The following is a 26,093-nucleotide window of genomic DNA, read 5'->3' on the forward strand; positions in this document are numbered from 1 at the left end:
CTTCAAAGGTGTTAACTTTTTGGAGGCTTTGTTTGTGGTTGATAATTACACGAGATTATGCGAAATATACGACGAGATGAGATGGCATCGTACTGCCAGTCGCGTAGCAACCATAGTTACTTTGTGAGCTCTCAGGCCAGAAACACTGCTTCACGCCAATCAAAACATAACACGCCAGCAGTTTCATAAACATGTCCTTCCTTGACACACGTGTCAAAGACGGTATGACTGACCGTAAACCATTGAGTAAAACCAGACAGTATCGATAAAAGACTTTCAAATTTGGTTCAAACACACTCATTATATATTCATAAAAATATGAGAGGAATTTTTAAAACGGTAAAACTCACTTTCCTGAAGCCTCAAAACACTCCCGTTTTCGCCAGCACGTCAATTCTACTCAGCACCACACGAAAACAACAAGACAAACTTTGTCGAACATACTTTCGCTTAACAATTGGCGAAAATCCAAAAATTACCGAAGGATTCATGGTCGGCACTCTTCGGAAAAGAGAGGCGAGAGCAACCTGAGGCGAGGCGAACATGGATGGGTTACGTAACCGCTTCACGCCTTAAACAATACCCGTTGCGACTCTATCTATCTTTCTCTATGCCTTACCATTACGCTCTGCATGTTTTCTATCAACACAATTCTATCGAGTTTGGCTTGATGGTATCAGACAGTTCAATAAAGCGCCTGGCTATCCTCTTGCTCAGCTTATTGTCCACTCGTTCAGTTTTAACCTATTCGGCCCTGATGCGGTTTTTGCGGACCGCAGTCATATGACGGAAGGGCACGAGCGTGAGGCTATGAACTTTCAATCTGTACAGGGAGGAAATAATTGTTTATTTAAATCATTTTATGTAAGTTATAGTTTGATTACGTATTTTTATAATTGTTAGAGGTTAATTTTTTTCCTGGAATTTACAGAAAATTGCCAAAGGACTAATAAAAATAATTTTGTCCAATAATGCTATCTGTCAATTTTTCATTCCACGTCAACTGATAGTGAAAGTATCTGTGTCACAATCAACAATGATATGTTATGTTATTGGTTGTTGTAATGGTAAAGATTCATTATCAGCAATGAATATAACTGTGGATAACATACGTCTATGCGTGAAAAATCATCCTGAACTTTGGAAATATTTTCGTTTACCGTCCAGAACTTTGGAGTAGTTTTTCTCTCTTATCTTTTTGCAGGGCTATATTGTCATTCTTCATGCTATCTACAAAGTATTGAAGACATTTGTTCAAACTGTTCTGAGTGTACACGCAATATTTCAATTTCTTCTCCATCAAGCCATCCACATGTTGGTAGTCCTTTGTACTTTGAAATTGGAGCAGGGACAATAACATTGCCTATTTTAGCACTGTTACAAGAAGGTAGGTTGATATTCATGTGACACAAGTAGTTCAGTTACAGGACCGAACATGTACAACGTGCAGCATTTTTAGCTGTGTAATAAAATGTGTGTGGTCGAAACTCTCACAGGAATAAGGTGTCATTACTTTGGAAAGGTTTCCTTAACTTCCACATTTCTGTTTTATGTTAAATAGCGTGTGACGGTGAGGAATGTTCTGGTTGTGGGTCGCCAGGTTACCTGAGTGAGAGCCACGGTTCCTTTCTCACAAACAACTTCCTAACGGGTGATGAAGAATTCTATCCGCACAGCTACTGTAAATGGACTATCGTAGTCCCAGAGCACAAGTATATTCAGCTCATATTCACATATTTTGATGTGCCTGGCAATGGAGACAGCAATATGTGTAAAAATTACGTTGCCTTGTACAACGGTTCAGTTGTCGGTGAAAGCAACCTTAGTAAAAAGTTATGCGGATCTATGAAAAAAATCCCCCTCTATTCACCAGACTCAAATGAATTGACGATTGTATTTCATGCAAGTGGTGACGACGTTGGAGGAGGTTTCATGGCTTCATATCAAACAACAGGTATGTTTTAATATTGTTTTCCTTAGCAAAGAGAGTACTATCGGTGTCACTATGGACATCTTGTGAGACGACATGCTTGTACAGGCTTAATGCAAAGTGAAGCTGCTAAAATACATATGATTCGACATTTTTTGTTTGATTACATTAACTGTAAAACTAAATAAATATGACTATTTATTTGTGGTATATAAAGGTAGATTTGCTTTTCGATCGGTCAAAGAAATGAGGGAGCTTTCAGTTATTATGGCAGCGGCACACCGTCAAAATGCTTTTATGTCATGGCAGACCACAGCAGAAAAAAATTTGCCCTTGATATTCTTAGTCGATGGAAACAATAATTCCGTTTCCGCCAAAATTTTGTGTCGTTCTGTGTAATTTCTTTTTCTCATTTTCGAATATTTTATTTGCAACAATGAAGTTTGTGTGTCTTGCATCGACAATTATTGTGGTTATTATTCTCCGGCAAGTTAGAATCAGTAAGTGGAAAATAAGATCTCTTGTTTTCAAGGTGAATTCTTAGAACGATTAATAACAGGAAAAACAAATCTCCCTCATAGATGTAGAATAATAACTCGCATAGAACAAGTAACGTCCTACTTTCCTGACACGCAATAAAATGGTAAAGACTTTGTTCAAATTTTAGGATGAATTCGATTAATACTCACACCCTTCATCATATTTTAATATCTGCAATTCCGAGCATTCAAGATGTAATGATCATAAAACTAATATTTTTAATAAAGTGCATTGGATTTCCACCTCAATTTAATTATTCACACCGTATCTGTTAAAACAAACCTGACTCGGTGTTAACGAGAATGTTTTCCAAATGTGTGGCCTATGACCATCCTGGTGTATAGGCAATAAATGCAAAGTTCTCAATTGTCATAAAGGAACGCAATATGCTTTCTTTAATTTTATGGAGCCAAATAACTAACATCTGAAATGCGCTTCAAAATGCGTCGGCATATCATATAATTTGAAAGAACAGTTAAGGGTTACTAAAAACTGGGGCAGTCTTTTAAAGCGACATGAACAGGTGTTTCAAAATACATTTCATGTCTATTCGAACGGCATAAATAGTCGCGGATCGAGTGACAATACAACTTCTTTGTTAACATAGAAATATGTGACCAAATTGAAGTGATTGTTACCAAATTCAATATTCTTCAAATGTACTGTTCGTCGAAATACTCCCCTGATAGGCATTAAAGTTATTTATTTATTTATTTATTTATTAAGACTTTATTTCTGACTTTGCCAACTTTATATTTCTTGGTTTATAATTCTTTATGCAAATACAGATTGTCCAGGTGTCTGCACGGAATTTGAAATGTGCGATCGCGTCACAACCAATTTAAACTGCGGATACATCATGTCTTACGGATATCCTTATCCATATCCTTCTCCGACATCGATGAGCTGGATCATCAAAGTAGATAAAGACAAAGCCATCGAGGTAGACTTCGTAACGTTTGACGTTGGCTATGGCGACTGTTTGTGCAATTTCGTCAAAATATTCAATTCACAGACACCAGACGAGTCCTTCCTCCATGGAAAATTCTGTGGCAGTAAGATTCCTGACAAAGTGGTATCAACTACTTCCAAACTACTTCTAGAGTTCCATGGAGTACAAAGTGGAGACAATAAGAGGAACGGATTTCAGGCAAAGTACAGAGCTATTCCGTACAGTTTAAAATCATATTCAAACCAAACTCATTTAGGTAAGTACAGGTACTTTGTAGCCTTCTCATCATCCTGTTTGCACCATTGCCCATAACTCACTCATTCCAGCCTATTCGCTTTGAAACCGGAAGTTAAGATGAATGTATACAAAGATGTTTATGTCATAATTGGTTGGCACTTGCTGCTCTAATTAATATGTAGTTGCAGAAAATACTCTTTCCAAACAACCAGACCTGCACGTTACCCTAAGAATATATGTTTAAGTTGATTGACCAGATTCAGTCTGGTATATATGGCAATTAGGTTTTTCTTTTTCATTTTGGATTAAAGCTACAAACATTGCAGGAAAACGTTCCAGATTAATGGGTTATGTTTCATGAACCATGTTCAAGAAACTTAAAACGTTGAACATGTCCAAACTAGACAAAAAGTTTCACCTCGGTTTATGATGAGAGTTTTAATTATGGCTCGAAAATACCTCTGCGTAACATGAAACGCTTTGTCTGTGAAATGACTTGACGTTTATTTCTCTGTATTTACTGAAGATTACGTATGTCGGGACACTTGGAGACAATTTGGCAAATACTGCTACAAAATATTTAATGCTGGTGCATACCTAACATGGAACCAGGCTGAAACTAAATGTTTGCAAGAAGGAGCCCGCCTTGTCAGCATTCTCAATCACGACGAGTCTACATTTATTACCAACTACATAAGGGAATATCACGATTCAACAGTCTACATAGGTAAGCTGGTAAAATGTGGTTGTTACTGAGGAAAGACATATTTGTAAGTCCCAACGGACAAAGCTCGAGCGTCGATCCCTGCGTCTGTGCATGTGTCAGTCCGTAAAGATATCTAAGATATGCCAAGGTACATTTCTTCCAAACTTGGCACAAGGATAATAAATTATGGCATGCACATGCACATGCATACTTATACAAGACAATTCGCTTTTCGACACGACCAAGTATGGCCGCTACGTAGACATTGTGTTTCATTCGTCTTGATGGTTACAGCTATTACTCAGACATGTCTTGACTGATTCTTTCAAACTTGGCACAACGACAATGCATGGTGACTTACACATACAAGTATAATTATTTCATTTGGGACCCTAAACAGCCACAATATATAGACATGTCATGATTTTTTCATGTTTATTTGCCAAAAGGACAACACACATGTGAATGTCTAACATTTTTTGCAATCTAGTCAAATATTGCCACCTGGCAGCTGATTAGTTCCATTTTTTCCGTATCTAAAGCCATTACTAACTCAGTCCTCGACCAATTTAAGACAAACCTGGCTTAAGGACAACAAATTATAACTTAAAGATGCAAATATAATCAAATATGGCTACCAAGCGGCCGTCTTGTTCTGACTCTTTCATACCCACTCTCTCATAATATCTCTATAACCCAAATGTTACACAAAATTTTCTTACACTAATTCCAGTCGTACTTGGTACATGTACTTTAAGAGTTGACAAAAGTATCTACATGAAGTACAAATCTTCTCATCCATTTTTCAAATATGATTTGACCAATCAACCTCCACTATTATTTGTCAATGGTTTGAATTTATAAGCCGAGCGAGGACCATATCATGTACAATGACTTGTTATAAAAGTGCATGTAGCATACTCAATTTAGAGTCTCATTTTTTAAATAAATTTGAAGGTTTAACGAAATCAAACTGGAATGGCACTTTTCGATGGACTGATGGTAATCCCATGGGCTATTCGGATTGGTATGTAAACATATTTCACCATTTCTTTCACTGAATTATTGTAAGCACTTTCCACTGACAAATCAACTGTGATATGTTAGCTTTGGTTAAATATGTTATATTGACTCATGCATCTCATGATATAGTAACCATACGTACACATTGTACAAGAGATATTAATTTAACTTTTCAGGGCGATAGGACGCTTAGCTCAGGGACTAAGAGGTCAACCTGACGGCGGGAGGTCTAAAAGATGCACCATGATTAGAATTACAGATTATCATCATACAAATCATTGGAATGACATTACATGTGCTTCAAATACTGCCCGACAATATTCTTGTAAGGCGTCTGCTGTATGGACAATAAAAACTGCAGAAAATAGTACGTACGACACCGCCATCAGGGAAGGTAAATTCATTCAAGTTTTTTAACAGATACCATCATTAATAGCACTTGTAGTGGCCTACTGATTTTTGAAGTTGTAGTTTGAGTAGATGAATCCAAAGGAGACAACAAATGGGAAAATAGGCCTTAAGTCGGGAGTAAAAACAAGCCATCTTGATAGGCGCCTATTAACATTATGTGTGAAATATAAACCGGGGAAATCTGCTGATATGTAAGCACTGTAAGCACGATATCATGTCCCCTCGATTCATGTATTGCGTCTACATTCATGCGATATATATTCCTGCAATTCATGTGATCACAATATGTGTGACCACGTCATCATGTCTTGGCATATCACGGCCTGAACTTAAATATTTTTACTGCCTAGATCAATATTTGGGGGTCATTACATGAAGTTTGGTCGACACCGAGTCCAATTCGAGTGATGTGTCCGTATTTTGACGAGTTGCGCAGCCACGAGTCAAAATGCGGACATATCACTCGAATAGGGAGGCGGTCTCGACCAAACTTTGTGTAATAACCATTTTTATCATACATGCATGCTTTGGTTATGACGAAATCAATTGAAATCGACCTTACTTGCTCCTTGTTGTACTCCTGTAAAGTTGGTTACTAAGAACCGGGGTAATTCACTCCTCGGGACTTAAACTTGCTAACAGGAAACTTGTCGTATAGTGGTTCTATCATGATGCACTGTCGACCGGGACCGTAATCTTCTGTAGCGTAGACGACATGAAAACACTGCACCGTATACCGTATGGAACCGCAGTGAACGATGACAGGTATCGGCCGCAAAAAGAACACATTTTCAATGCGTTCGTTTGTATGTTTTTGGTACAACTGTACTTGTACCTAAGTGCAATGCCCATGAACAGACTGCAAAATTTTGATCACAATCACAATGACGTTTCCCAGTGTCATAAGCCTTATTCGCTCAGCTATTTTATGAATATGAACATCCCAGCGAAGGTCACGCATATCAGCGAAGGTCACGCGTAGCTGTAGCTGTGGCAGCGTAAGTAGATCGGCTAAAGTAAAAATATAATTCGTATTTTAAAATGTTAAAATACAGGTTCATATCAGTACCCTCTGAACAATTGGAGAATGGCAATACAGCATAACATGTATGATATTTGTATGTAATAAAGTATTAGTAATTTACCTCTTTCATTTTTCTTCCAGGCAATTTTATGAGATTCGACAATATCTTTAAAATAACATATCTTAAATTGAAACATACTTTAATTAACAGTAACGTTCATGTCATGGATGTTTCTTTAGTAATATATTTGTAAGATATTCCTTACTCCTCAGAAGAGCATTGCCACATAATGGATGAATATTTTTAATTTTATCAGCACCGATCCCTTTTTTGTGTGGAAAGGGTAACTTTCAGTGTAATGATGGAGTTTGCATTCACAAAACGTATTTTTGTGATGGAAACACTGACTGTTCCGATAACTCTGACGAGGTCAACTGCCGTGAGTATATAAATAGACAAACTAGACATTGCCTTAAGGTGACATTTATTACCATGTGTTGACGAAAATGAATCAACCTCTACAAAGTATTAGGAACTTGACGTCAAGAAAATATATTGATGCATAACTCTGGCTGAATACGTTGTAGACGATTGAAATAAGCCAGAAATCGCGCGTTCTTTGACAAGTATTCATTATACTAAATTTTCATGTTGTCCAAACCCTTAGCCCGCTATGGAATTAACTTCCATCAAAGAACATCTGAACGCAAAAGAGATAACACACACAATATCAAATTTTGCTTTCAGTCCTTCATGGTTCCTGTCCAGTTAATTCATTTCACTGCAAGAATGGAAGGTGTATATCGATGACATTTTATTGCGATTTTATTGACCAGTGCGGTGATAATAGTGACGAAGAAAAGTGTGGTGTGTATTTGTGTGTTATTTTGTAGTTACTTCTGCTTCGTCCTCTGTATTTTCTCTTAATGGCTTCAGAGCAGTCGATGTGAATCAACCACTTAATACACACAAGTAATAATGTGTTAAGAATTACATGGTGTTTTAATTTTGTAAATGCATCTATCTTGTTGAAAAAGATCTTATACCGACTGCGGTATATCAAGATTATTTGCTAGGCAATTGGTGTAGTGAAAGGGTCACTAATTAGCGATTATTACCATGACTATGGTGTACTTCCATCAGCTGTCGTACCCCTTGAGAACTCCCAACACGACTAATACTTTAAATCCAAACATGATGTAAAGTTTTTGAATCAAATATACCTCAAGTATCAAGAATATATCATAACATGCCCAGACGACCGCTTAACTAGCAAAGAAGTTTCATGCGAGACACAGGAAGGTTTAGATATTAGAATCGTTATTAGACAAAATCGAATGATGTCTTAAATACATGGACATGATCAAAAGAACATTTAAGTGTAAAATTTTGGAAATTTCGCTTACAGAAATGTATTTATTGAAACATGATTTATCCTTTGCTATTAATAAACTACGAAAACAGAAACACTTATATTTTATTATTCGAAACAAATACAAATAGCAAATGCCAATTAGGGTATAAAATAGCTCAGGAATAATAAAAGTTAAAGACGCCATGTTATAGATGGATTAAAATACTACCAAGGACAACTGCTTATTTAGAACTGACTGTAACACCATTCTGACATGTACTATAATCGTTGTTCATTCATAGCAATAAATATCTTAAAATCCACAAAAATCCTATAGTGGACAAACATCATAAACACACTAGTTGATGTCATTTATTCGCAATAACAACTCCACAGTTTATATACACTACAGCTTGGTAAGACTATTCCACACAGCACATGCGTAAAGTATGGTGCTGTGTTCCGCACTCTATCCAGAATATATATACTCGCTTGCAGCTGGGGACATCGCTTAAACCCTAATTACTAAATCTCTTGGTTTATCATTAATAGTCTACCCAGATTGTACAACTGGCCAATTTGAATGTGATGACAATCAGTGTATAGACGTATCAAGGAGGTGCAACCTTATTCCGGACTGTTCGAATGGACACGACGAAGAATGTTGTGAGTTGTTCTCTTGAGTCGTCCAATTTTATGCAATTCATACTATCTCCTTAATGACCCCGGGATATACATTTCAAAAATTAGAAACAATTCCGCCGAATCTTGTTTTAGTCTACGATTTAGTTCTTAAATGAAAACAGATAAAGTATGCCTTTAGCTATCTAAAAACATACAACCGTTTTTTCCTTTATATCTTCTTGTAAATGTCGGTTTTGGAAAGTTTGGTCTTTTCTCCTCCACGTTTAATGAGACTGCGTCTTAGGTTTTTTGGCATCAATCATTGCTACTGGAGGCTCGGACGTACTGCTTCTAATATAAAAATTCTGGTTCTGTCAAACAGATTCTTTAAATATATGCAGAGAGTTCGAATGTTACTCCGGATACTGTATCCCATTGAATGCAACGTGCGATGGAGAGGTTGACTGTGGAGGAGGTAACGAAGAAGATGAGATAAATTGCGACCAAGGCAAGAATATGACTTCGCGTAATGATACTAGCGAAGAAACATGCCGGATCGATGAAATACGTTGCAATAATGGACACTGCACTGACCGGAAGTGGGAGTGTGTCTATGACATTGATGTGTATGGGTATCCACAGGGATGTCGAGATGTTACCCACCTTAGGCATTGCCGTAAGATTTTCCCTTAATGTTTACAACGTCAAGCTGAGTGTTTTTTCTTCCTAGAATAACAGGACTACAAACAGAATAGGAATCATCATGAAAATTTGTTGTTACAATAATATTGACACATTGTATTACATTCGTCGGGTATATGCAACAAATTACAGTCTGCATTCCATAGCTATTCATAAGGTTTATGCTCATTTCATGAACCGCATCGATATGATAACCCTTTAACCGAAATGTAGGTCACATTTTGCACCAACCACTTTCATTCTGAAATAACTATCAAAGAATACAAGATTGGAACTAATTTGGGATTATTAGATGGTGAAGTAAGGTCATTTTAACCTTCAAATGTAAGCTCATCTGCTTGTTACTCACTTGTTTTATGAGTGTTTTGTTAAATTACAAAATTCAGCAATATGGCACCTAACACTTTTGAGAAATTTGAAAAGTATGAAGATCCAATTATCCCAAATTAGTTCCAATCGTGTCAAAAAAAAAAATGTTTTAACTCGTCCTTTGACAGTGCTCTTCAACTGCCAGGGAAACATGTATAAATGTCAAGACGCATACTGCATACCACAACATCGACGATGCGATGGAGTTTGGGATTGCCCGTATGGATCAGATGAACAAAATTGTGGTAACTATTTTCCGATGCGCATTCCGTATATCTGTTTCAAAAGTAAAATTGACTTGTAAACACTTAACATTTGATAATACAGGTATGTGGACGATGACGATATTGAAAGACAGAGACGGGCATTTTGTATTAGAGCGAACATGTTATTGAGGCAATTTAAATTGTGTAGTCCAGAAGTGAAAAATTCTTTATTTGCAGCTAACTTTTATGAAACTTATGAATAAGTTATGAATGAGTTAAAGGTTATGTATAATAATGTATTATTTAGTAGTGCTTCTACGATGTATGCTACAAATCATATGGCTTTCAACGTAGACTTAAAAATTAATAAATGTACTTATTGCCGCTATCTCTTCATCAGATAGAGTAATTGATAGTGCATTCTTTAAGTTCTGGAGAAAACAACTGTATTTGAAGTAGTTTTGTTTCAACAGTCTGAGTTTTATATTCATATTCATTTACTTAATTTCTTTCCTGCATATGGACGATCGAGTCTGAAATAAACAATATATAATATAAAGAAAATAAACATTGACACAAATAAACGTAAACAGTATGTTTTGGCGCTTTTTGCATACTTAAAAAATATAGCTTTCTTATATGACAAATACGAAACTTAGTAGTAAGCAAATTTATCTAGGTTATGATAACCTCTGAATAAATAATAAAGTAAATCCCCCCCCCCTCCCCGGGCACAATGACTTGATGGCGGTGTGTAAGATTTAATAACGGAAGTGTTAAAACAAATTGCCCCTGCATCCAATAAGTGGAATGAGAAAATGATTAATCTTGATGATCCGGTACCTCTTGATTTTTTTCACAGTTCAACCATCATCATTATGATGATGATGTGGTATGAACACGTTTCTATCAACATTATATTTTCCATTCTAGAAATCTACAGCTGCCCAGGAAGCTACCGATGTCACGGGGCAAAAAACTGCATTACATTGTCACAGCGTTGTGATGACATAAAGCATTGCCAGTATGGGGATGACGAATTATCTTGCAGTGAGTAAATCAAATTCTTTTGATGGCAATTCCGATGCAAAGAAGTACATGTATTAATCATTGAATGGATTCTTTATGTGTCAATCATATAACATTTTGTAACTCCAGAAAGCACCTTTGATGTATCACCACCGTAACCACCGTATTTGATGTATTAAATAAAATTAAATTACAGTGCAAAGATTCAGTATGTAAATATATCCTGATACGAATTTACGGACCTTAAAGACATTTCTCTCCTGCAATATTTCCTTTTAGATGTTCACTGTCCGTCTTCTTGTCAGTGTTTTGGTGCCATTGTTGACTGTTCACAACAAGAGATGAAGACTTTGCCAGGAAATGGTAGTAAAACAGAGATTAGAAAATTGTTAGTACCAGTATAAGTAACTTTGGCAGATTGTTTATAACGAAACGAAGTATTTTAATCTTGTTCCATTTTGATTTTCACAGACAAAGGTAACCAAAGAACTTACATGGATACCTTTCCATTATCTGCTTTTATAACCCATCAGACAGTAAATAAGGGACGTTTATCCATTATTGCAGGAAACGTAATTCCATTATTGCAAAAAAAGTAATGATGTATACAAACGGAAATGCACACTTATTTCTAAGGTAAAAAGTGCTTCACGAAAATATCCTGATTGTCAAAAGTGTACAAGACTACACAAGTACGTTTCAGCTTTGTTCGAAGTCTCTAAAGTACATGAAGACTTCTGTGGAAGCAAAAATGCAATTTTGCCAAAAGAGTTTGCATTTGTAGCACTTTGAAACCCAACTTTAGATAACTGTTGTTGGGCTTCTGCCCTTGTACACAACTTTGTAGGATTGTCACTTTTATTGTTTTTTTGACTTCAAAAAGTCTAATTCATGTTGGAATCTTCGAACAACTGAGTTAGTCTTACATTTGGAGGGCCATACTGTTTAACATCTGCGCACTTTCCTGCACAAAATATACGAGTTTGGGATCTGTTACAGTCATAAATCAACGTATTCATTTCCGTTTTATAGAAACATGACTGGAAATAATATTGATCTTATGCACGACAAGTTCCAACATCCTTTTTTAGGAGAATTGTAAGTAAACAAGGAAGAAAACGTATAAATTTGCTTCTCTGGATTCTTAAATATTTAAACGAACCGTATTTGTAACATGATGTTTTCATGGTACGTAGCGCAGAGTATAGCTTTATCAAATGTTATGTTACACTGCAATCTTCAATCGTTTTGTATCAGCGCATAAACTCTTAAGTAATTTACTACGTTTTATGTCTGTTGCACAAGTTTGCATGCATCAAAATCATGAAATGTCTGTTAAGGAAAGCCAACACATAAATGTGTTTTGTTTCAAGGTTTAAAACTTAATTTTAATGTAAATAGGGTACAAGAAATGTGTGTGCAACATGATAGAGGAAAATTAATTGTCTGTAGCAAAATCGGTCTATCAGTTTGTCATGAGGAATTGTATTGAGACTAACTTGCCATATTCGAGTGGCTTCAAGAAGAAACGCTGCATTTTTGCCATGAAACAAATGGTGTAATTGTGTTGAAAACAAACATTCCTACTTTCGGACAGCATATCAGAATCAAACGAATTTACGTCGCGTCGTTAATTGCTATATAATTATTTGTCAATGTACACATGTGTGGATGTCATTTTTATACATCACTGTCTGATGTTTTGTTCCAAGGGACTTGACGAATAACTCCATTTCAGAAATGCGCCCCAGGATGTTCGAATTCCTCGTGAACTTGTACTTCCTGTAAGTACGGTATACATTCATTTTCCATTATCCGTGTGTGTGTCAAAGTGGCTCATTAAATGCATTGCTTTTACATTGCTTCTCTAGCAAAGTCAGCCAGACTCACACTTCCATGGCACTCTGTATAGGTTAACCTTCAAACACCATGACATTCAGATGAGGGCCCTTTGGCGAACCATTCCGGGCAACATCTACGATTGAACTTTATATGCCGTCCAATACATTTTAACACAGCTTTTGATGAATCGAAAAGGAAGTCTCTGCACATTAAATTTCCAACACCGTATACTGTTCTTATCCAAATTCCGACAGCGTGTAATCAGTCACTATGAATAACGTATGGGCATAAGAAAAAAGTCTACCAAATTTTTCAGGGAAAATTCCAAGACAATTTTGCTTACCTGAATATCACAAAATATAGAATCAAATAGAACATGGATGAGTCAGTCAACTTCCTGTCTATGGTTAAGCTCTCGTGGAACAATTTTAAGTGGGTCTATTAGGTACTAATTAGAAAACACTTGGTATAGAAATTTACGATGTAAAAAGGAATTCTCTATGCCATTCTATGCGTATACACTCTACTGATTCTTTTGCGGTAATTCATCAGCCCATTTCCATCATTATACTGCCGTTGTAAGGGCACATCGTGATGACATGTACATACCACGCTATCGATGTCAACTCGTTTGTCATCGCCATTGTCCATTCATATCAGGATAGGTTAACATTTAATTGGATCAAGTATTCATCCGGTCTATTCTGTCTCAATGTACATGGGAAATAAATCGATTGCCTGAAAACCAAAGTGACATGTTGAACAGTTGATGAAAACAGATGATAATTATACCTTATTTTTAGTTGTCATTTCTTGATGTATTACATCAATGCTTTTGCTCCGAATGCAAATACGCGCACTTCTCTGCGCTTCTGTAAGGCAGATCTGTTCGTCGTCCATATGAATGGTGACAAGTGACAACGGTTCACAGAATTTAAGTTACACTCCTACGCCATCAGATCCGAAGTCTCAATCCCCTTCTGGCAAACTTGGCGATATTTCTTGTCGTTATTGTAAGAAAGATGGCCACATAATGTCAGATTAATTGTCTCAAATTGAAAAAAAACAAACAAACAAACAAACGGTGAAGTCAGCGAATTTCTTTAAAATAAAATTTATTACAAAAAATAAAACGAATAACTAAGTCAAGGGATAAAGTACAAACTGTAAAAAATTAGAGACTGCTTATCTCAGCTAGGACGCACAAAACTCCAGTGTTGAGCCAGACATTGGGACAGAGGCTTGAGGTTGCGCAAAGTCCACAGAATAAATCTAGCATTGCTGTGAAGGTCTTGAAAAATTTCGGAATTAACTCTGCTAGAATGAGCCCAAAGTCTTGAAGTAACACGTCAGTGATACGATCAAAAAGTTTGACTGAAAAACTGTGACGCCCCGGTATTTATACTTAAATGGTTGTATAAGAGAACAATCTAGAACCTATTTTGATATGCTAAGCACTGTTCTAAAATATCTCCACTCGTAGTAAACACGACTACTTGAATTCAAGGTCATAAAGGACAGCGACCTTAAGAATGTTCTAGACTAGGTCATAGGTGGGGTAACATAATTTACATAACAATGGGTTGACGAATTGGCTTCAATGCCTTGATTGACGTCAAAAGAGAACTTTCGCACCATCAAATCAAAATTGTCTACTGTGTAAAACTTAAAAGTGTTTTGTCGATCATGACACCACGATATCATCTGTATGCATGTTCAGCAATTTCTTCAGAAATACGTTTCAAAAATCTTACCAAGTTTATGTTTACCTACCGAATTTCCACTTAATGATACATGACTGCAAATATTGTGACACCTTTCTGGACGTAGCCTGACCAGATAAAGCTTGTCTCGGTATCAGGGGTATAATATTCAAACAAACGTTACTCTAAAGGCCCGAAGCGAAGACATACTGGAAGTCAATATATTTAAATTCACGTTTTATGTATCTTGCCACGTCGCTGGCGTCATTAAGACAGCAATACTAACTGCAATATTTAGAATCATAGTATATTTTGTATGAAAGATATATATTGCATTATTGTGTGCCGATGTCTTTCAATCCACCCGCATTTAGTGTTTGTTCACCATTTTGGTAGCCTTTGAAACTGTTTGTGTTTTTTTCCTTTCAGACATCTTAGCTCAAATAGCATTAGGACATTAAGGAACCACACATTTTATGGAATGAGAAACTTGGTAATACTGTGAGTAATTAAATCTTTACAAAAACCTTTCTTGTTCACAGTCTTGGGCTAAATTGCAACCGCTGAAGAGTAATTTTAGAGTGCAAAAGATGAACTCAGAAACAAGTACTACGCAATCAGGTTTAGAAATACTTTGGCTTTAAACACACCTGAAGATTCTGCCTCTCAGAACAACAAACCACACAAATATAACATAAATCTGTCCTTCTTTAGTTTTACCTGGGTACAACGAAAGGGATCACCTGCTAGGCGTCTTTCACAAACTCACGGCACTCGTGTTATATGATATTTGTTTAGTCTCTGGTCATATGAAGAGGCCAATAATGCGACCTGCCACTAGTTGTTATCACTCATTCAATTAATCATTCTACATATCGTTTGTGTTAATCCTCGGTGATTTGAAATATTTAATAACATGATAATGTTTACAGCTTCCAAATAATTAGCGTGTCATTTTTTTTTCATGCTCACGGCTACGCTTTCCTACAACAAAGTTTATGAATGACAGGAAATACATACAAAAATGGGCATTCAATGTTAAATGGTTTGAATAAATCTCCCTAACCAAGTTACACGTTAAGAGTGTGAAAATCAGTATTTTGGTGATCTGAGTGGTTCGATTTTAAATGAACACATGCGCATCACAAACATTTACTTATTTCACCATTATAAATTATCATACATTATGATAAAAATAGTAAGTAATATGTGACGACGGCTCACTGTGTTCATCATTTTATTATTTCATTGCAGTAACCTTTCGGATAATTTGATTAGTTGGATAATGGACGGGTCATTCGCAGGCCTGGATAGTCTTCGATTTTTGTGAGTATTAACACCTTGTTTATACCTATTCAAAGAAAGGAATTTTGCTAACAGCTGCTACTTAAGAAGTCTTAGGTAATTAACAGTACAATAGAGGTTATCCCAAGACCTAAATATCGTTTTACGCTCTTTTTTGCTTTCGTGTCGTGTTAAATAAAGGTAATAATAAGAAAACGCGGAAAATATAGTTCCCGCAAAGCTTAGGCCGTGCACATTAGAGGTAATACTTACATGTAGACATTATTTGCTGGTATCACAACGGTGTAATATTCACCATATTGATATTGCAATCAAATGATCCCGTTTTGTACCCTTGTTAGATACATTCCACATATGGAAATACTTTTTACAAAAAATTCTTCCCTTTTTAGTATATTCATTGTATTTCAACGCATTTCATGTATTTCATGGTTAACATGGTTATGGAGGACGCACAATTAAAGATAACATTTTTATGGGTGGGCTAATAATTGACAAAGTATTTGTATCAAACTATAAAAGTGCAAAATTTGAAACGAAAACTAATAGAGTATGGTTCATTCTCAGTGAAATCTGGGGACAATAAAAATGGAATTATTTTAGCAGAGCTCTTGATTTTAAATGATAAACAAAGAACAAAATGCACAAATTCCAGGTTTTAGCGAACCGGGGAAGTAAATAATGGCTTTTTTATCACCATAACACTTATGGCAGCAAGAAAAATGGCCATTAACCTAAATCCACATAAATGTGTTGTCAACAGCGGATGTTGTGGTGCTGCTGTTAAATGTCAGCGCCACATTTTGATGGCACATCATGGCTACATGATAATTTTTTTGTTAATCTAATGAGATCAATATTTTTTATATGGTGGGTCACATTTTATACAATTTTTGAATGGAGGGGCCAAATATTTTGAGGGAGTTAACTTTTACGTTTCTTGCATTTGTTAAATTCTTTATTTCCACCAACCCTCCCCATCCGTAAATAATGAAGACTCCCTTGAATATTGATCAATCTCAATCGCTTCTAATGTGGTCCAACTCAACATATATTTACAATGTAGAAGTGGGTTATTTTTTCGCTCTCATTTTCACATTCTATTATTCCCAAAAGACATTTTGATAGCCCTGTTGCATAATAAAGTCCCACTTTCTTTGAGCAAATGGAATGTCTTTCGCATTGTCACGTCATTTAACCTGTCGTGCTGATTTAGAGAGAGTTTATAGACGAAAAAAAAATCTATAAAGGCGCTCGCCCACTTTCTGTAAATTAGTAAAGCATCATGTTTTGTACGACGAGCTTGCTGATTGGTTCCACTCCAGTAGCCATAGGTTGACCAAATACAATACCTTTATGTACGACAATTAAATGTATCTTCATGAGGGGATCAAGTCTCGTTGTTTATCTATAGAGACCGGTACCCAATATCAATGCAGTACATGGAATATAATAATATTATTTTTGCAGGTATCTGACTGGCAATAAATTTGATGTCGATAGCCTCGAAGTGTTCTTTCCGCTATCAAATTTGGAGGAGATGTAAGTAAAGAATTAAAACTCAGACACACTAACGAACTATTGTATTGACAAAACACCGTAATAAATAAAAGTAAGATAGCTTAAATCAAAATATTTAAAAAGTTCTCGGTACATTTTCGTAAAGTTAGAGTAACGTTGATATAGTGTATGATTTCACTCAAGTGCCAGCAGATAAAGATAATTTTCATATATATACATATCATTTTCATATATATGCCTATATGAATATCTGCATGCTGTGCAATCGAGCAATATCAAACCAAGCCGATTGACATTACATACAGTGAGCGTCCCTTACACGGGAATTGTTTGTCTGAAGTTTGGACTTTTAGATCGATGTAAGTGAATAAGTCTGTCAATAGACATGCAGTAGCAGCGGTATTAGTTGTAGCTAAGCTACATGAAGTACCTGCACAATTACTTTGTAATTGTGTCAGATTATTAATCATAAACATGCTTAAACTAGTTTTGGTGGCAGGTTATTATCTTAGAACATTTCTGTCAGTGGCATAAACAAAAGCATTCTTTGTCTATCATGAAACAAAACGTAAACCATCTAAATGATACGGCTAGGAATTCGGTTGATAACATGTACAATGCATGGGAAAGAATCGTGTCATTTTCTGTCTCTTTGTATTGTTCTCAGCCTTCACATGTTCAAGGCCATCTTTCCACATGCCTCAGTGTACGCTCCATGACTTTCCCACTTCCCAGTCCTCTATGACTTCTACACCTGCCCATGCATGTATTAATTGACATCGCGTGGTTTATTGACTACCACTGTACCACAGCGTTTTCATCTTTGGTACAAGGAGAGTATTTACAACGCCCATCGTAGGCATATCATGTCTGATCTATAGTTACTTCTGGTGGTAGGTCATACTAAGCAACAATGTGTTTTATATCAAGATATAGTGCAGCCGAAAAGGATGTAACATCAATTCATTCGCCACCATACTTGCTTGCGTCGTTCGTCCCCTCCGTTTTCAGCCATACCTAAATCATTTCCATGAGTAGTAATGGCATGGTTATGCATTTGATTTATAATCTGTGGTAAAGCCACGAAATGAATGCCATTTGTAGGTCTCTTTCCTTTGTTTTTATCATCCCTCACAGGTTGCACAAGTTCTACAAGCCTTAACAACATTAAAACTCCATGTCCTCTGACTTTCAGCTGTTCCTCCTTTAGTTCTTTCTATTTACGTACCTTATTCATTCCAACTTCTTTCAGGCTCACCGCTCTAACGGCCTTCTTCTCCCTCCTTTGCTCGCTTACTGTTTGCCGTTTTTTCGCCCGTGTGCCCACTTGCTATCCCGCATGATTCTGTAATTCTGTCAAGTTTTTCATCTCACTGTTGGATTTATTAATTAAACATAGTGACAATAGGTTGTCACCATAGAGTTTATTGACTACCAGGGTACAATGAGGAATTTCAACTATGGTATTTTAAATCGGGCATCACTAGCTTCCTTCACAGGGATACCATCTATGATGCCTAAGTGTTAGTCACCCCTGGTGACTAGGCTTCATTCGTGTACCGCGCATCCAAAGTCATGATGTGATCAAACCAGACAAGCGATATCATACGTCAAGAAAAGTTATATTACGTACTGTGGATAGTATGAAAATATAATCTTTTTTGTCAAAGGTCTTTATGAATATTGCATTACTTGCACCATCAACATCTACTCAAAATACACAGGTATTCAAACAACTAAGACTTAGGTGAGAAGGTGTGCAAACCAAATGCATTGCAGACATTTTGACAAAATTAGATTCGTTACTATTGTATATACAGCCTATAGACCAATTCTCTATTTTAAAGATTCTATATCAACGTCGGTAGCCGAGATCTTATTCCGTTAGTTAAATTAGTTTCTGTTTTAAGTTTAGCAAAGTATAATTTTAGCACAGTAATAAAACACAATGCACAATTATATGTACCGCTCTTAATATAAGAGGTTATTTCAGATTCATGCAATAATATTTTTCCTACGATTTCAGATATACGGATGCTTATAGGTATTGCTGTATGGTGCGACAGCTAGAAAATGTCGCGAAATGCACGCCCGAGGCAGATGCTTTTTCATCTTGTGAAGATCTTATGGCTAATCAAGCTTTAAGGTTTTTTGTTTGGATCATAGGCCTGTCAGCTCTGATTGGTAACTTCTTTGTAATCATCAGGCGAATCAGGAAAAGGGATCTAGTAAAGGTTGATTCGTTTTTCATTTGGAATTTGGCTATTTCAGATTTTTGCATGGGTATATACATGTTGATTATTGCAATTACTGATATTTATTACCGTGGCACGTATGTTCAACATGATGAATTTTGGAGGAAAAGTCATTTGTGCAAGTTTGCTGGGTTTCTTGCAGCTTTATCAAGTGAAGTGTCTGTCTTCACGTTGACTATTATGACACTTGATCGCTTTATGGCCATCTCGTATCCTTTCAGGTTTTTCCACTTCAAGCTGAAATCTGCAATTGTAGTAACGATTGCAGGCTGGGTCATGATTACTTTCATCAGCTTGTTACCTCTAACTGACATACCTTATTTTGGTGATAATTACTATGGTCGTTCCCCTGTCTGTCTGTCTCTGCATCTGACAAATGAGAGCTCTCCCGGATGGGAATACTCTGTCGTGATTGTCCTTTTCTTGAATCTCTTATCTTTTACTGTAATCTTCGCTTGTTATGTGTTCATGTACATGCAAATACGTCTGGTATCAAAAGCGTCGTCTGTCAATTCAAGAGCGAGACAAAAAGAATCTGTCACCATTGCAAAGAGGATGGCTGTGATTGTACTGACTGATTTCTTCTGCTGGGTTCCAATATCTGTGATGGGTATTCTTGCCCTGACTGACACAGTCACAATTCCAGGATCTGTCTATGCTTGGAGTGCCGTCTTCATCTTACCTATCAACTCTGCCATGAACCCTTACCTATACACAATATCCCTCATCAAAGCTAAGACGTCATCGAAGTCTACAGACGCATCATCACACGGAAAGTCACATTCACCCGTGCTAGGTATGTCATGTATTTGTCAGAATTTCATAATTTTTAAATACCAGTACTTAACATTTATAAATTTTCAGCAATATTATATGACGCTGACTTAGGTATCAGTAACTTCTGTATATTATCTCTCTAAACAGCAAAAGTGGCATTTTTAAACGGTATCGTTTTAAGATTGGCTGTTAGCACGAAAAATATGTCTGACAACAAAATTTGGTGTTTTTCTAGATTCTCTGCCAAAGCAGTCAATGCGTAACAATCAGTACGACCCTGCCTATCTGTCGTTACCACCGCCAGAGCAAAAACGGCTGTCAAGCTTCTTGAGATTATTAAATGGTGACATCACTGTTGTGGAAATATACGTGATTGCTGGCGACATTGTTAGATCCCTGACATGCTTGCATGAAAAGAAAACCATTCACAACAATGTTTGTAAAGAATCAATCATAATCGAGACAACTTCCGTGGTGAGTTTACTTTGTTCAGTTGGTGACTCGCTTGATTTTGACATCATTTTCCCATATTTATCTAGTAATGATAATCTACATAAACGTTCATTTAGATTATAGATACATTCTTTTGTATTTTGATGACGTCATAAGCAATCAATCTTATGATATGCAGTTCCGTTTAAATTCCATTCATTCGATTGGCAAAATAAACGTACTGTTCGTGTATAAGCTCTTACACTACAAATATATTTTTTCTAAACATTGACGTTTAAAGATTATTTTGAAATCCAAGTGCCTGAATTAGGTCATATGTTTTTGTTTAATTTCTTCCTTAGGGTACGATTGGCCGAGCTTTACTGATGGATTCACATCGTTCAAGATACAGTCAAGATGAAGCAAGCCGATCATATGCAAAGGACATGCTTGACTATGGAGACCTAATTTTAACCCTTCTGAATCGGTCTGTACATGACAATTCATCGGATAATGGTTATTTCTAATTTGCAATATAATGTGGTATTTATATAAGACGAGTTACATAACTTGTAGTTTCCAAACTAAACTATCCTTATTTCCTTAGGGTAACCGATGAAATTTCAATAGAAGATTAAGTTTACGTGACAGAAAGGTCTTGGCGATAAGTATAAAAAGTATATGTTCTTTATCTGGGTACATAAAGAGACAAGAAAGCCAGATTCCATTCCTGCACATTTATATTTTCGAAACATTTTAATCGAGATTACAAGGGATAACAAGCAGTGTCTTTAAAATCTGTCTGCAATGTACAACATGATATCCAACAGTCATGCAGAGAAAAGGCTACACAATCCAATGAATTATTGGCGAGTGCACTCTGAATACTGAGTGAAGCTCAATTAAGTCCAATTCATTAACATACTAAAACAGATATGTAGCACAAATGAAATCAAGATATGGCAATATTATTTCACATTTTGTGCTTGTTATTCCTTTAGATTGTTGACGAAGAAATTCACAATATTGACATAAATATTTATTTGTTGCTCTTTATATTTATTAATATCAGAAGCAATGTTATCAATCGTTTTATGAAAACTGTAAACTTTCAGGTTTTTATTTCAAATGATAATATGATACTCGTAGGTGAATGATTATACATACTTATAATATTCTAGAACGTTTGAGATTTTTACATTTAACTACTGTACTTGCAGGTATTAATTACATTCCAACTTTTCCCCACACAAAAACTGAACAGGTTGGACCAGTCACACATATCTTAATCGTGCTGTTCTGGCCACCTTGATCGCCCCTTTAAAATGGTTTGGAAGGTGACTTGGAAAGCAACATTGTAAATAGGCCATACCCACCACGTCTAAATCTGTGTGGGGAAAAACTGTGTATAAAAGGTAAGGTGTGGATGCTTTCGATAATGCATAATTCATTTTGAATTTAGAAAAAAATTGTCAGGCAAAGAAGTAGAGGAAGGGTATGTATCTTACAAGTTAAATTCATATCCAAAAAGAAGGAGAACGGCCAAGTAAACAGTTTTTACCACAAAAGGTGACAGAGTAGATAACGTGTTGATGGCTTTAAAGATGGGCACTTTTAAAGTTTTACGTCGGTAGTTCAGAAATTTCATGTTTTAATGTTTTATGTATGTGTGTTCTTTAGAGAAGTATTTGTGTGTTACAAATAATATTTAATTTACTTGGTAGTTTTGACATTTTATGAAAGCACAATTGTTTTGTTTCACATAAGTGTGTGATTTGGTTATTTATGCCAGTCTAGTTTTGATTGTTTGTCAGGTTGCGACAAGGCTATCATATGTAGCCATTTCACATTTTATGTCGGAGTGAATTACTACATGCTGATATGATAATTGCCCTTGGACAGATACTACATATAGCTAAAAGGCATTCATTTTCTTGGCTTAATGTACAGCTTGACGTGCTAGGTCATAAACAAGAATGGCACCAGAGAATCTAGGTCATATTCAGAACTGCTTCTTGGCAATTGAACAACACAAGTATTTTTATTTATCTGTGTGATCATTGTAATAGCTTCTAAGTCTCCTTATCTTCACAATAAGTGGAATAGTTACAGCAACTTGTCAGTAAATACCCTCTCTAAGTCTAGATTGTCATCTAATGTTATCTGAATGTCATACAACACACAAAATATTATGATTAAGGCTTGTTTATTTTCGAGATTATCATCAGGCAGTGCTAATGTGAACTTTATTGTAAAGTCTTTGCAAAGTTTTGGTAAGTTCGTACGTTAAAAATTGAGGAACATACAATAACTAGACTACTATATTGTACTTCGTTTTAGTAGCGTCCTTAATGACCTTTCTCCACGATGACAAGGCTCTGTTATGTTACGTGAATTTACATGGTAACAATACTGAGAACTTGTAAATTTTCCAGAGTCTACGCTGTATCTCGAGACGGCAAGCAGAGTGTCTGTCACTGGTATGTGTTTCTACTTGTGGTAGGGAGATTTGCAAAGTCCTTGTAACTGATCTAGATCTTTTTGTTTGTAAGGAATATTGGTACATTCACTATTAATCTTGATGAAATAAAACTGCACTATCTTACATTTAAATCAAATTCAGTATCTGTGACTTCTTAGACATTCAACTTTGCAATTGTAAATGAAAGCTACATCCAAATGTCGCTATTTAGTAAATAGCAAGATTTCATGTAACAGCTATATATCTGTTTCTTAATTCTTTTCACACCTTGTTATCTTCTGTGTTGATTTTCACGATGTCTGAAACCTCAGAAAGATAATTACTCTGCACATGAAATAATTCATAACTCATTAATTTTGGATTGATCGGAAAACAATCAATATATTCAATAAGATGTTTGTGTGTTGCTCACTTTCAATTTATTGCATTCCATACAATTGTTTTGTACTCACTAAAGTTATCTTTAAGACAGAATGCGCCTAGGGAACATTTATTTGGATTCTCAACTTTTTACAATTCTTTTCTTACATATCTCATGTGAGGGCTAATTTCAAAGTTCTTGGACTTAGAAATATTTTTGCCGTCTTACTTTTCAAAAAGTCAAAAGTTATATATTCCTGATAGAGTGAACACAGGGATGGTGGCCATTTTGAATTCACAATACCAGTAAATGTAAGGTGGTTTGTTTCTCTATCGTCAAAGTTCACAAGGTCACAGTGCAACACATCTTAAAGAAGGTTGGGGTCTTTGTAAATTTGATCACCTGTTCCCTACTACCCTTCTGAGTTTCTTGAAAATTACAGAATTCACTATTCTAAAACATGTGCAACATCTTCCCTGTGTCCTGGGAAGGCCAACAGCACTTTGTTATGTGAAAATGCATAACACAACAAAGTAATATAATTGTAATTTGTTATATGATTTCATTACATCCTCATACATCTGTAACTTATTGTAACATAACTTGTTCATGAGTTTTTGCAATCGGACTCTCAGAAAGTGCTCCTCTATTAGTCTGAGCAATGTTTATCAGATGTTTGTTTAAACACTTTGGCTGAAGGATGGATCAAATCTGGTGATGTTTCTTTGCTTGTCTCATCTCTCATGACCTACAGTTACATATGGATATATTGATAACGGCATCAACAATCAGGTGTCAGACCAGTCACTAACCTCCATTTCCTTACTGCACAAAGAAAGTTTTGGTGAAACAAGTCCTGATCTCTGATTGAATCAGAGCTTAATAGGTAATTGCTTAAAAGGCTAGACATCGGTTTAAAGTTGTTTTTTGTTACAACAACATAAGCTTCATTCTAGCATACATAATCTTAGCAGTGTGTTCTACTTTTAGCTTTAATCCATCGCTATGAGGCCTGACACCTCAAATGTATCAATGGCCTTGGATTTTACAGTGTCACCGTCTTGGCTGCTGTTTTGGTCCTTATTTTGCACCGTGAAAAACTGCATTGATGGATTTCACAAAATCAATTGAGTTAGTTAGGAGCAGGAGAAGTCAGTTTCTGTATGCTGTTTGCCTGATTCCAACTCTCAGTGAGGATACGATCCTTGGGCATGGTTAGATAATAGAAATTGTGTTGTTCAAATGAAATTTTTACAAAGTATTACGAAGTTGAGCCTGCAAGTGAAAATTGCAGAAGAAATCTGATGAATAGCGCCCTCATAAATTTTCTATAAATGTTTTCGTTTTTCTGCAACCTGGGCCAGTTGAAAAATATAATTCTACTTTACGGAGTGAGGCTGTGTCACTTTCCATAGAGTAGAAGCTTAATAGGCTTGGCTTTTGAGAGAGAGACTTCTTCGAATCAATATCTATCATTGAAGTAAAAAGACTGTGAAGACTTGCACTTTTCAATTGAATTTTTTTTCTAATAGAGCGGAAGAATTAACTGAATTGGCAGGTCTTGTCTTGGAATGAGTCAGGATAAGTTATAACATTGTAGTGAATTCAACATTGCTATTCATGTTAAACTATATTATATCATGCCACCATATGTCATTCTGATTAAACACCACACCTATGATATACTCATTTAGGCGCTTTCTCAGACACTCCGAGCAAAGACTTCAAGGGCATGCACTTTAAAGTCACCAATAGGATGTGGTGTGTGTGTGTGTAGTATGTATGGTTTTATGTATATATGTGTGTGTGTGGTGGTGTGTGTGTGTGTGTGTGACTCTGTGCAAGAAATTTGTGCCAAATCAATGGTAGGTACAATAAAGAATTATGAAACTGGTGACTTTTGCTGAAAACAAATTTTTTTAAATATCACACTTTAAATATTGTTTCTTAGGAGGTAATGACATAATTCATACTGTAAATTGAGTCATAAAATTGACTAATCTAAATCTGTTCTTGAACTGCTTTTCAGCTCACCTTTAAAAATGTTTAATGCATGGTGACAAAGAATTTAATTACTCTGGCCTATCATGCAGATTGAAGAATTTTGGAATCAATCTCATCCATACTACAATGTTGCATTATCTTAGGTGGTATGTTTTAATTTTTATTTCAGGGAGGCCCCCTAAGACAGGAAGATTGCAAGATTGCAACGTGGAGGAGAGCTGAGACCATTATTCTTGAGTAGTCAAATATACCTACACTATATCATTTACTGACAGAAAAGTGATCACATTGGGACAAGAAATG

The 26,093-nt window shown here is 36.0% G+C and overlaps 1 protein-coding gene and 1 long non-coding RNA gene across 2 annotated transcripts; both read left to right on the top strand.

Moving 5' to 3' along the window:
* The first annotated feature begins 7,185 nt into the window (after nt 1-7,185).
* On the top strand, nt 7,186-8,838 carry LOC139144648 (uncharacterized). The gene is made up of 3 exons (XR_011554833.1): nt 7,186-7,263; nt 7,572-7,691; nt 8,731-8,838. It is a non-coding gene; the product is annotated as an uncharacterized lncRNA (long non-coding RNA).
* A 7,005-nt stretch (nt 8,839-15,843) lies between these two features.
* On the top strand, nt 15,844-23,558 carry LOC139142012 (G-protein coupled receptor GRL101-like). The gene is made up of 5 exons (XM_070711798.1): nt 15,844-15,979; nt 17,429-17,500; nt 19,506-20,530; nt 20,747-20,985; nt 21,306-23,558. Exons 1-5 carry the CDS (start codon nt 15,939-15,941, stop codon nt 21,468-21,470), a joined length of 1,542 nt encoding a protein of 513 aa, XP_070567899.1. The 5' UTR covers nt 15,844-15,938; the 3' UTR covers nt 21,471-23,558.
* Nucleotides 23,559-26,093: the final 2,535 nt, after the last annotated feature.

This window comes from Ptychodera flava, chromosome 1 (genome assembly GCF_041260155.1).
Source record: "Ptychodera flava strain L36383 chromosome 1, AS_Pfla_20210202, whole genome shotgun sequence".
NCBI classification, from domain to species: domain Eukaryota; kingdom Metazoa; phylum Hemichordata; class Enteropneusta; family Ptychoderidae; genus Ptychodera; species Ptychodera flava.

Bases quoted from the DNA above. Each gene is read 5' to 3' on its own strand.
- LOC139142012 (XM_070711798.1), top strand. From the start codon at position 15,939: ATGGACGGGTCATTCGCAGGCCTGGATAGTCTTCGATTTTT. The intron at 15,980-17,428 runs GTGAGTATTAAC...TTATTTTTGCAG, and splicing joins CTGGATAGTCTTCGATTTTT to GTATCTGACTGGCAATAAAT. The intron at 20,986-21,305 runs GTGAGTTTACTT...TTTCTTCCTTAG, and splicing joins TAATCGAGACAACTTCCGTG to GGTACGATTGGCCGAGCTTT.